Source organism: Oryzias latipes, chromosome 2 (assembly GCF_053564925.1).
Source record: "Oryzias latipes strain Hd-rR chromosome 2, Olatipes_Hd-rR_3.1".
NCBI lineage: Eukaryota > Metazoa > Chordata > Actinopteri > Beloniformes > Adrianichthyidae > Oryzias > Oryzias latipes.
The window spans coordinates 26,450,793-26,463,337 of NC_136238.1; the positions used below are offsets into that span (position 1 = coordinate 26,450,793).

The following is a 12,545-nucleotide window of genomic DNA, read 5'->3' on the forward strand; positions in this document are numbered from 1 at the left end:
CAACATCTCTCTAACTGTTTCTGGGCGTTTATGCTGCAAAATTGACATCCTATGCTCAGTAGACATGGATGATCCTGTGCTAGAAACAGTTCTGCCTAGAAATGTGACTTCCCTTCTGCAACATTGCAGCTTCTTCTGAGACACTTTAAATCCCAAATCATGCAATCTGAGAAGAAGATCTTTCGTCGCCTGAAGGCAGATTTCAGCAGTTTGAGCCGCCAGCAGGAGGTCGTCCACATACATCAACAAAACACAACCCTGTGGCAGCACCATATCCTGTAAGAGAGACTTCAAACATTGATTGAAAATGCCAGGAGAATTCTTAAATCCTTGTGGCAAACGTGTGTACTGCAAACGAACTCCTTTGTACTGAAATGCAAATAGATGTCTGCTATTTTCATGCAATGGAATGCAAAAGAAAGCGTTCGCTAAATCAATGGCAGTGAACCATACACATTGTGGGGTTAAAGTTGACAGCATGCGATGTGGATCAGGCACAGGAAGAACTGGAGTAATGGTGACATCATTCACAGCCCTTAAATCATGTGCCATGCGATAAGTTTTACCATCTGCTTTTAAAACTGGTCTCAAAGGGGTACACCACGATGAATGCGAATGCTCAATAACACCAGAGTTCCACAAACCAGTCAGAGTCTCCTCCATCCCCTCATCCGCATCTGTCACCCAGCGGTACTGTGGTCTAAAAACCTGTGATCCTGCAATTACCTGGACCTCCACCGGGGGAACGGCGGAGCATGAACCAACATCAAATGGACCTGTGGACCACAAAGAGGCTGGGAGTGTTTTTAACATCACCTCTGCATCTTCATGATCCGTTTGCTCTCTGCCATGATGTCGGGCAATGCAGACATGCTCCAAAACTGAGGAGTTGGTCATCGGAGGCAAAATGATCCTGTACATCTTAGTGGAGGGAGAAAATTGAACTCCTGAAATAGCACAATTCTGCCAGTCTGTGTTGTTAGCGCCCCGTTTAGTCATAGGCCCGAGTTGGCGAGCCTCATGACCCGGGGAGAGTGCTAATGAGATGTGTGGTACTGCTGTATCTGACATCCGATACCACTGCATTTGTGAATGTGTGAGTGCACAATGAGCCGCTACACCCTCAGGGCCTATATATATATCAGTGGAGGTTAAATGCCACGTGTGGCCTTCTACCTGATGAAATGCTTCCTGATATAATTGATCATCCTCTCTGTCATAATAGAGTGTGCAGTGCAGGTCATCCAGAGGCGGAAAATAAGGCTTCAACGACAGAATCCACGGTTTCCATAACTGAAATTCATGGTACACACCTGGCATGTCAGAGGCCTCTGGATCCAACAGGGCCCAGTATATGTCGGCAGTGGGAGTTGGCTGTGGGTGAGGCTGCAACAACCACTGTCCCTCATAGTGCGTGGCATGGCATCCAGTCAGAACATGTCCATTTGGAAAGGTGATCCTTATCCCATCTGGGGAACAGAGGATGCTGGCTCCTGTTTTGACAAGAATGTCCCGCCCCAACAGATTCACGGGTGTGTGGGGTGAATGCACAAATGAATGTTCCACCTTCTGACCAGCCAGTTCAAAAGTCAGTGGAATGGTCTTTTGCAGGGTTTGAGGTGTCCCAGAGAAGCCCACAAAGTTCATGTGTTCATTTGTCAGAGCAGATGGAGGTAACTGACAGTTTATAGAAGAACATGTCGCTCCTGTATCGATTAATCCCATCATTTGATTACCTCTGAGTTTGAAAGGGACCATGGCTCCTGCATCACCAAGTGATCCCTGAGCTCCTGGGCACCCCTAGTGGTACTGTCCGTTTTGCCACCCCTGGGGTTCCTGCCAGGGTGGAGGAGGGGCCTGGAGTGGTCGTGGGCACTGTCCATTTCTTCCACGCCCTCTGCCCCTAGTCGGTGCATTCTGCGGTTGGGTACCTTGGTATGGGCATGCTCTTGCCCAATGGTCTGGAGCGGCGCAGATGAAACAGCCGTCACCAGTTGCTGCTGGAGGAGGTCCTCTGGGTGGTCCACGTCTTCCAGAATATCCACCTCGTCCCCTGCCGCGACCTCTGAATGCCTGCGCCTGCCACATCATTACTGTCGGCTCTAGGGGTGTCAAACTCATCACGTTATTGTCTTTTTTCACATCTTTTTTATCTTGTTTGTCCTGAGTGGACTCTTTCCGAGCCTGTGCTAGTTGTAGTTTCAGCAACTGTGTTTTCAACTGCTCAACTTCTCCCTCCGCTTTCTCCTTTTTTACCAAGTATGCTCTGCAATGATACACCAAATGCCTCTTAAACCGACGCTCATCACATGCCATCAAATCTGGGTCTGCATTCAATAAATCCTGCACTTCCTGAGGCACTCCAGCCAGAATCGCAGTTCTGAACATGACTGTCTCAGGAGGTGTCAGGCTGGGATCTCTACCCGTGCTGTCAGTCCATTTCTGGACACACTCTGAATAATATGTGCTGGGTTCCTTACCATCAAAGGGGAAGCAGGATGGAGCTGCAGTCTGTGGATCTGGAAAAAGTTCTCTAATTGCCAAAAAAACTGGATCCTGAACATCCACTAAAAGAGTGGAGTCCGGAAGGTCCTGCACACCCGCACGCTGTTCAATAGACTGGACCTCAGTGACTGTGGCTGTTACGCCTAGCATCTGTCTCAAATCCCCGATACAGGGTATATGACCCTGCATAACTGTGCATAATTTCTGAAGAAAGTTGCGTCCGCCATTGGACACACGTGGTAAACGTTCAGCAAGTGTTGACACATCCTTAAGCTGGAGTGGCTGATAAATAGGCACACCCGCTCCTGTTGCTAACATAGGATACATAGGTGCTGTGGCCCCTTTCTGTTTTGTTTCACTTCTTAAAGTCATAATGTGTTTCATTCTTCTGACCTTATCCAAATCCTGATTTGAGGCAAGGACACGTGGCCTGTGCGGAGGACATTCCTTGTCATCCCCCTTCTCCTCCTCCTTCTCCTCTCTTTCGTTACCTTCCCATTCTGGAAATACTAGTCTGTTATATGTTTTAAATTCAGCTGGCGATTTATAATTACCTGTCAGACTCTCCAATGTGTTCTCAAAATGCGAAGGCCGCAGGAGCTGGTTGACCTGAGGGTCACTCACCCCTGAGTCAATTCTTTGCTGTGAAACTGGAGAGCTGTGAGAGGGGGTTTCCGGCTGAGGATTTATGACCCCTCGGGAGGGGTCTGCTGTTTCTCCACCCGCTTTGGATCGCCTTTCTCGCAACATGGAAGCTATATGCTGTTTCTCTGCAGGAGTCAAACCTTCATCAAAATCACAAGCAACTTCACCACATATTTTCAACATTGGATACATCTGTTGGGAAGGATAAGGAGGGGGAGGATGAACGACAGGGGAATCTGTCCCTACGGGAAGGGAGGGGTAAATGCCAGAAAGGGGGGCTTCGGGGGAAGATGGTGTCACAGTACATTCAGAACTCTCCTGCTCTGTCTTCACCATAGCCAGAGCTGTAGCAGCAAGTGTTAATTGGTGAACTGCACGCCGAATTTCATCAGTCTCCTTGTGTTTCCGTTTATTTTCCCTCTTCTTTTTCCATGTTCCTTCTTTCACCTTCTCATCCAACTCCTGAATCTGCTTCAGCACGTCATCCTCATTCTTTCGCAACTGCTGGCTAAATGTCATCCAACTTCTAGTCCGTTTTAAAGCCATCAAAACCCATGCTTTCCGCAGTCTCTCCTTCTCCTTTTCTCTCTGTCTCTTCTCAATTCCACCAAGCACCTGACTTTCCAAAATCTCATACATTCTCTCCCATTCAGCATCATTCAAGTCACTGTCATCGCTGTTGTCGTCATTTTGTCGTCTGTCGTCCACGTCAAGTCGTTTGTCGGTCAGAGCAAATGCACCATTTTTCTCATCATTTTTATCAAATACACCTCTCATGTTTAATATTAGAATTCTTTATTTGGTTTCTCTCTGTATATAAAAAAATAATTTGTCGAGGTCACTGCCCCGTTAATATCTTCCAAATTACCTAAACGCGCAAAAATTAGTTCCTAAACTACACTGTTTTTTCGCCTTGGGCGTCTCTAGGGCAAACAGACGGAAACCATGTATTTTGAATACATTACCTCAAACACAACCGATAAACCTAGGATACCTTTTCTGTACTGTTGTTGCACACTAGGTGTCACAAACTAACAGTCAACCATCCCTTTAAAGTTTGGGTCAACTTTTATTTATTTATTTATTTATTTATTTATTTATTTATTTATTTATATTTATTTATTATTTATTTTATTTATTCTTTCGGGGGGAAAGCTCTACCGCCCACTCACTCGAGATCTCGTTCAATTTGAGTTATTCCACTATTAGATAACTTAATCAATATGCAGAATTTTGCAGCAGGCTTCTGCTTACCTGTTTTGTATGCGGCCGCGTGAGAAGTCGACCAGGTGGACGGGAGGAAGCGTGCCCAGACTTTACACTGAAAGTCTCAAAAATACGAAAAATACGTCACCGGCTCGATCCGTGATCCCCGACTTCACGTCCCGGGTCACCAAGTTGTTGGAAAAGGCTTTTCGCTTTGAAGCTTTTCCACGCGCATTCAAAAAGTCGAGAGTAGAAACCACAGAATTCAGCCGGGTAAAGTTACATGATATTTATTGCCCTAACAATAGTTCTAAAACAAAAGTCAAACAGATCTGGGTTCTCAATGTAAAGGCCTTCAAAACGTAAGAAGTTTACATGCGCTTTACATGAAGGCAACAGGAGAACAACAAAATAGTCCTCTGCTACAGTTTTTAAAGATGATTTGGGCTTCTCCCTCCCGTGGAAAACATGACGTCGAATCTCCGCCCTGGAACACTGGGATTGGGTAACTAATGATCCTCCTTCGTCCATCAGCCAATAGTCGACGGTCACTCTCCGGACCCAATCCATCTCCCCAGGGAATGACTTCAAAGGTACGCCTGGCGCTGTGATAAACTCAGACTCTTCCTGTCCGTAACAAATCAGATTGACAGCAAGAAATCCATGGAGAGCCTAGGTTAAAGATCAACCTTTTTGTTCTTCCCTGGAACCGGACATCTAGAGAAGTTCTCACAGCTATAATCTATTCCTCGTGGTTTAGATTAGACATTTCTGCTGACTGCTGTTGACCAATGCCCTAGAGGTCAACATCCCCCTCCTCTGTAGGGGAATGACTGACAGCTGTTGTCCGTGAAACATCCTAAGGAATGTGAGGTCAATGAAGTCAGGATACACACAGTTCTACACACTTAATCTATGAAACTAAAACTTCAAGTAATATAGGCAAAACAGAAAACGTAATAAAAATAAGACTACTAATACAAATTCCTTCAGGTTTTTGGACAGAAAGGACGATACGTGGTTCGTGTGGGAACTCTCAGCATTTTCCAAAGTGTCGTAAATGAGTGAAGAAGTGTTGAACGGAAAGACAACGTGGATTGCTGTGATTGTGAGACTAGCAGATGATCGATCGGAGCTGCAGTGAAGAGGACGGTGGTGTTTGTGGGAGTTGGAGCTGAAGATCGGAGCAGGAACCATGTCTTCAGAACCTCAGGAAGGTTCTGTCAGAGAACAACTTTCTGCTGCTGAAGGAACCATCGTCCAGAACGAAGAGGAGCTCTGTCGTCAGCGCAGACTGCTGGATAGCAGCTGGAAGTGGAACCCGCAGCTTCAGCTACACGTAGTTGGTACGTTCACTGCTGCATCCACTTGCAGACACATAGATCCATGAACGTATTTGTTTTCCTCGTCTGAGCTGCCATCTGGATCCAAACTGTGCGGCTGAACAGCTGCTGATTGGTCCAGATTCTAAACAATCAGGTGTCTCTGTCTCACACAGTGGCGGTTCTACACTAACTTACTCCCTGGGCGAGTAACTCCACCAGCGCCCCCCCCCGCACACATACAACATTTGACAACAACATCCTGTTGTGTTCCCTATCTTCTATTTAGCCATTTTTATACAAAAAATGCATGACTTTTCTAGACTCGTATTACAGGGGGGTCAAACTCAGTCACACAGGGGGCCTAAGTTAAAAACACGCATAAGGTTTTGGGCAGAAGAAGATAAACATTTACTGAACACACTAAAGCTAAACTTTTAAACCTTTTAAACTGAACTTTTTGAACATAAATATGAATAAAAACAGGAACACAAGTTAAACCTTAAATAACTTGTAATTTTTTGCTCTCCATAGAAATATATTCTGTCAAAATTATACAAATATGAAAATGCTGCAGAACAAAACAAAGAAAGCCTGGAAATATTAATAAGAAATTACAAATCAAATAATTCCGTTTTTTTTGCTCTTTTATCATTTTTTAGAGCTGGACTCCTGCTTCATTTTTAGCAATAATTTCTTAATGTGTGACGCCCTGTGTGTGTCTTTGTGAAACATATCAGATGGATTAGATCTAAAAAAAAAAAAAACTTATTGTGATTAATATGTTTAGGTCTTATAAAACATTAAAGATTAAATTATAGAACTCATCAGTGGGATTACTCCAAAAATATTTGGCATTTCCCTAAATTTGTGCAACACCAACAGTAGAAATCCTCAAAAAAAACTCAATCCATAAAAAAATGGTCTGACATTTCGCCGACATTTAACGGCTAGTAACTAAACAAAGGGCACCAACGAGAGTGTGCACACAGACCCGAAAAAAACGCCACGCGTCAAAGCGTCAAAAAAAAAAAACGCCTTGGGTTTTTTTTTTTTTTGCCGCCTCGCGTCGAAATCTATTCGACCAATGAGAATGGCGCTTTTGCACACGTGTCTGGAGCTTCTGAAGTTACAGTAAAACACAACTTGGGGGCCCTCAAACACAAAACTGCCTTGCTGAGCACACATACCAGCGAAGAAGATAGACGCCAAGTAGCGTCTACACTGCCGCGAAGAAATAATGACGGACATTCTAAAATATCCCCGAACCAAGCACCAGTTGGAGCTACTGGTGCTTGAAATATTCATGTTTTCTTTGTATGATTCTGACAAGCGCGTAAATACTTGCTCTCTTCTTATGAGTGAAAAGCGACTTTAAGAAGCGTAAAGTTGCGCAGCGCCACCTTGTGTACAGGAATATTTCTGTTTACATTATGCGCCATCTAATGTCAGGGAATGAAATTGCATGTTCGCTCGGCTCATCGTTAGCGAAAATCGCCTCGGTGTGAACACAAAAAACGTGGCGAAAAACGCTTGCGAATAACGCCTGGCGAATATTCGTCCCGGTGTGTACGGGCCTTTAAACTATGGAGTCTCAAAAATAGCATCTTTGTCAGAAAAAGATGCCCTGGACTTGTGAAAGTTTAAAATATTTGGGGTTTCAAACATGGATAACTCAAAATTTCTACAGTAATCGTGTCTGGAAATATCAGTATGTGTAGTCAACATTGTATTGTTTTGAAGAGAATAAAAGGAGCTGATGGCCTGCATTATGGCAAATACTTAAGCTACGGTGTCTTAAACATTGCATCTTTGTCAGAAAAAGACGCCCTGGACTAGTGAAAATTTAAAATATTTGATTTCAAACATGGATAACTCAAACTTTCTACAGTAAAAGTTTCTGGAAATATTAGTATGTTTAGTCAACATAGTCTTGAAGAGAATAAAAGGAGCTGATGGCCTGGATTATGGCAAATACTTAAACATTGTTGTCTCACAAATATCATCTTTGTCAGAAAAAGACGCCTTGCACTTGTGAAAATGTAAAATATTTGGGATTTCAAACATGGATAACTCAAAATCTCTACAGTAAAAGTGTCTGGTAATATCAGTATGTGTAGTCAACATAGTTCTAAAGAGAATAAGAGGGGCTGATGGCCTGGATTATGGCAAATACTTAAACTATGGTGTCTCAAACATTGCATCTTTGTCAGAAAAAGACGCTCAGCACTTGTGAAATTTTAAAATATTTGGGATTTTAAACATGGATAACTCAAAATTTCTACTGTAAAAGTGTCTGGAAATATCAGTATGTGTAGTCAACATAGTCATGAATAGAATAAAAGGAGCTGATGGCCTGGATTATGGCAAATACCTAAACTACAGTGTCTCAAACATTGCATCTCTCTCATAAGATGCTATGTTGTGACAAATCCCAAACAGTATTGACATTTAGCTCAACTCTAAATTTTTATATTTCATTATTAAGTGTCTGTACTGATTCTGATAAAATTCTACATCGTAACATGTCCATATGTGAAAACTTAAATTATATTTACTATTAACATAAATGAATGGGCTATAAAGGAGTTGTCAGATGAAAGCTTTTGAAAGAAAGTTTTTAAAAGAAAATTTAAAAGAAGGCAAAAATTTTTTTTTGAAGCAGATAGTTTTTCAGTTGTGGAAACATCAGCATTGATGTTTTAACGCGTTGACAGACATTTGTATGAGCAAATAAAGCTAGTCTGGTGACACGCAGAGGACGGACCAATCCGATCAATGCTGGAGACAGAGGGGCGTGGCTACACCTGAGCCAAAATAATCATTTCAATATTGGGCCATGTTGTTCCCGAATTTCTGTGCCAGAGTTTCTCCTGTTGTGAAATGGCTTCTGGCATTGTTGATTTGTTTTGTATCAATCATATTTTACACCAACGAGCGTTAAAAGTAGTTGGACGTTTACTTTATTACGAGGCTTGTGATAGTTTATTATCATATTTAATACTTCCATAACAAAATCACTTTCATAAACATGTTTTGTTCATAGACATGTTCATAAAATGTGTTTCTTATTCTTATGTAGCCAAATGAATGTCGTATTTATCTGCGCTGTTCCATATGCTCAAAGTTCTTACATTGTGTCCATTATTCATTCATTCCTCATGTGGCTGCCAGTACACACCACTGACCATCACCAGGACATTCATACACATTCACACGCCAGTGGAGCCACACTGGGGTCAAGGAGGGTGAAGTGTCCTGCCTAAGGACACAATTACATTTGACAGTGGGGATCTAACCAAAGACTCTTCAATCATTGGCCAACCTGCTCAACCGCCTGAGCCATTGCTGCCCCAAATATGATAATTATCTCACAAAAGCAGCAAAATAAAGTACAGTATAAATGAGTTCACCCCCTTAAAAAGTACTGATTTAATCAGGAGCTCAATAAACAAAAGAAACATTTCCAACTTTCTACAAAGTCAAGTTTTATTGAACACTTCTAAAATAACATGAAATGAAGGTTAATGATCTAACTTAGATCACATAAATTTCATTTTTCAAGTATTTTAGAGCAATCCATTGTTGAATTCATGATCTGATCAATGAAATGCAGCTCCCCCACACCAGCAGCACTCATGCAGCCCCACAAAAGGTCACTGCCACCACCATGTGTTACTATAGGTATCATGCATTTTTCTTTGAAATCCTCACCTTTATGACCGTACAGTTTTAAAACCATGAGTTCCAAAAGTGGTGATCTTTGTCTCATCACTCCAGAGTATTGAGTCTCAGTAGTCTTCGTCTTTTTCATCATGGGCCATAGTTGTTGCTAGGCATACTTTTTTGTGGATGGGCTTTAGGAGAGGCTTCCTTTTTGGAGCCAAGCCTTTCAGTCCTCTGCAGTGTGCGGCGTATGATGTCACAGGAAACAGTGTCTCCAGTTTAGCTTTCTACTACTTTACGTAACTGCAGTGAACTTGCTTCGTGGTTTTCTTCAATCTTTCTCATCAGAAGACGCTCCTGTCCAAATGTTAGCGTCTGATGATGGCCTGGACGTCTCTGTATGATGGTGACACTTCCATCCTTTTTACATTTTTGGATCACTTTTGCTGTAGTATTTTGACTGATGTGTAAAGCTTTGCTGATCTTCTTGTACACCTCACCTTTTTTGTGCAAAGAACGGATTTCCTTTCTCAGATTTTGTGACATTTGTTTTCTATGGGGAGCCATTGCTGACAGCATGAAATGGGAAGGGCTGTTCTTTGTTAAGAAATGCCCTTATCTAGTCACCTTAGTGCTGGGCACCTCTTAAATAAATCATATGACTCGCCTATGGTTGAATGCCTGGTAATTAGAATTTTGCAGGTATTCTGCAGGCATGATAGGTTCTAGCGTATCGTTACACCCCTAATATATTCAAGTTCCTCTGACATTTTCTCCAATGATCACAGTGTTTATTGGTGGTTGACGAAACCCAAAAGTCCTGGAAACGTATAAAAGGCTCCTTGTTGTGTTTGTGTCCCTGCAGTCCTCCCCCAGCATTGGATGACTGAAGAGGAAGATCAATGCAACCAGCAGATGAACTTCAGAGTGGAACAGGAGGAACCAGAACCTCCACAGAACCAAGAGGAACAGGAGGAACCAGAACCTCCACAGATTAAAGAAGAACTCCAGGAACCAGAACCTCCACATAGTCAAGAGGAACTCCAGGAACCAGAACCTCCACCGATTAAAGAGGAACAGGAGGAACCAGAACATCCACAGATTCAAGAGGAACCAGAACCTTCACAGATTAAAGAAGAACTGCAGGAACCCGAACCACAACAGATTAAAGAAGAAAAGGAAAAACTAGAACCTCCACAAATTAAAGAGGAACCAGGGGAACTCTGCATCAGTCAGGATGAAGATCAGATTGACCTGAAGCAGGAGACTGATACCTTGATGGAGATTCCTACTTATGAGGAAGATGAGAACAGTGAAGCAGATTTAAACAATCAGCAGAGCTTTAATGTAACTGATAGTCAGGATGAAAAAGGAAACCAACATGAAGAATCAACATCAACTACAGATGAAGAGACAGAATCAACATCAACTACAGATGAAGAGACAGACCCACAGAATAGAGATCATAGGAGGAGGAGGGACAGAAGTCATGTCCAAAGTGTGGACAGCTCTCACATGTCAGAAGGTCAGTGTGACTCTGATGTTAGAAAAAATCCCAAGAAGGCAAATCTTGGTAAGAAATACAATCAATCTCCAAAAGAAGAGAGACTTTCCTCTATCAAGTCTGGTAAAAACATAAGAATAATTAGTAACCCGTCTGACTACATGGAAACTGGGTCTGATGAAAGATGTTATATTTTGAAAGAATGTGATAAAAGCTTTTGTAATTTATGTCTAATCAGAATTCACACAAGAATCCACGCAGAAGATAAGCGATATTCTTGTGCAGAATGTGGAAAACGTTTTAATTACATGTCTCATCTTAAGATACACATAAAAACTCATACAGGAGAAAAGCCTTTTTCATGTAAAGAATGTAAGAAAAGTTTTAGTGATTTATCTAATCTCAAAACCCACATGAGAACGCACACAGGAGAAAAGCCTTTTTCTTGTAAAGAATGTAAAAAAAGTTTTATTTGTGTATCTCGTCTCAAAACACACACGAGAACGCACACAGGAGAAAAGCCTTTTTCATGTAAAGAATGTAAGAAAAGTTTTAGTGATTCATCTAATCTCAAAACCCACATGAGAACGCACACAGGAGAAAAGCCTTTTTCTTGTAAAGAATGTAAAAAAAGTTTTATTTGTGTATCTCATCTCAAAACACACACGAGAACGCACACAGGAGAAAAGCCTTTTTCTTGTAAAGAATGTAAAAAAAGTTTTAGTTGTGTATCTCATCTCAAAACACACATGGGAATTCACACAGGAGAAAAGCCTTTTTCTTGTAAAGAATGTAAAGAAAGTTTTCGCCTAGTATCTGGTCTCAAAACACACATGAGAACTCACACAGGAGAAAAGCCTTTTTCTTGTAAAGAATGTAAAAAAAATTTTAGTTGTGTATCTAATCTCAAAACACACATGGGAATTCACACAGGAGAAAAGCCTTTTTCTTGTAAAGAATGTAAAAAAAGTTTTCGCCTAGTATCTAGTCTCAAAAGGCACATGAGAACTTGTAAGACCTTTTCTTGACAATGTAAGGATTTCTTGTAAACTCTAAATTCTAAACTTTTCTGATAAGAGGTCGACCTCTCAATCTCTGTACCACAGCAGAAGATTTTATTTTACAGGTGGAAAAAGTTCTGTATCTCAGAAAAATTAAATACTTTAAAATAAGTTTTTAATTTTTAAGTCAAAGTCAACTTTATTGTCGATTCTTCACATGTGCATGACATACAATGAATCGAAATTCCATTTCTTACTCTATCATGTCTGTTCAAAGTTAACAAATAAAATAAAAAATAACATAAAATAAATTAAATAAAAGGAAAGAGAGGAAGGACAATTTACAACATTAGCTATTAGCTATTTAAAGTAGAGAGGTGGAGGTTTGCTCTGGAAAGAAGAGGCATGAAGGTCAGTCGTAGTAAGACAGAATACATGTGTCTGAACGAGAGGGATCAAGGTAGAAGCGTTAGGTTACAGGGGGCTGAGGTGAAGAAGGTGCAGGAGTTTAAGTACTTGGGGTCAACAGTTCAGTGTGATGGGGAGTGTGGAAAAGAGGTGAAGAGGCGAGTGCAGGCAGGTTGGAGCGGGTGGAGGAAAGTGTCAGGAGTGTTGTGTGACAGAAGACTGTCAGCAAGACTCAAAGGAAAGGTGTACAAGACAGTGGTGAGACCAGCTCTGCTCTATGGGTTAGAG

The 12,545-nt window shown here is 41.7% G+C and overlaps 1 protein-coding gene across 3 annotated transcripts in view; it reads left to right on the forward strand.

The window, feature by feature from the left end:
• Window positions 1–11,983, forward strand: part of LOC144987150 (uncharacterized) — a 95,436-nt gene extending 83,453 nt beyond the window's left edge. Inside the window, exons 2-3 of one of the 3 annotated variants that reach the window (XM_078936214.1) lie at window positions 5,350–5,702; window positions 10,210–11,983. In XM_078936214.1, coding sequence (XP_078792340.1) covers window positions 5,552–5,702; window positions 10,210–11,876 — 1,818 coding nt within the window. In that variant the 5' untranslated portion in view covers window positions 5,350–5,551 and the 3' untranslated portion in view covers window positions 11,877–11,983. Of the gene's footprint in view, window positions 1–5,330; window positions 5,703–10,209 lie in introns of those variants that run through there. The other 2 variants (XM_078936215.1, XM_078936208.1) reach the window with 2 other exon arrangements.
• Window positions 11,984–12,545: the final 562 nt, after the last annotated feature.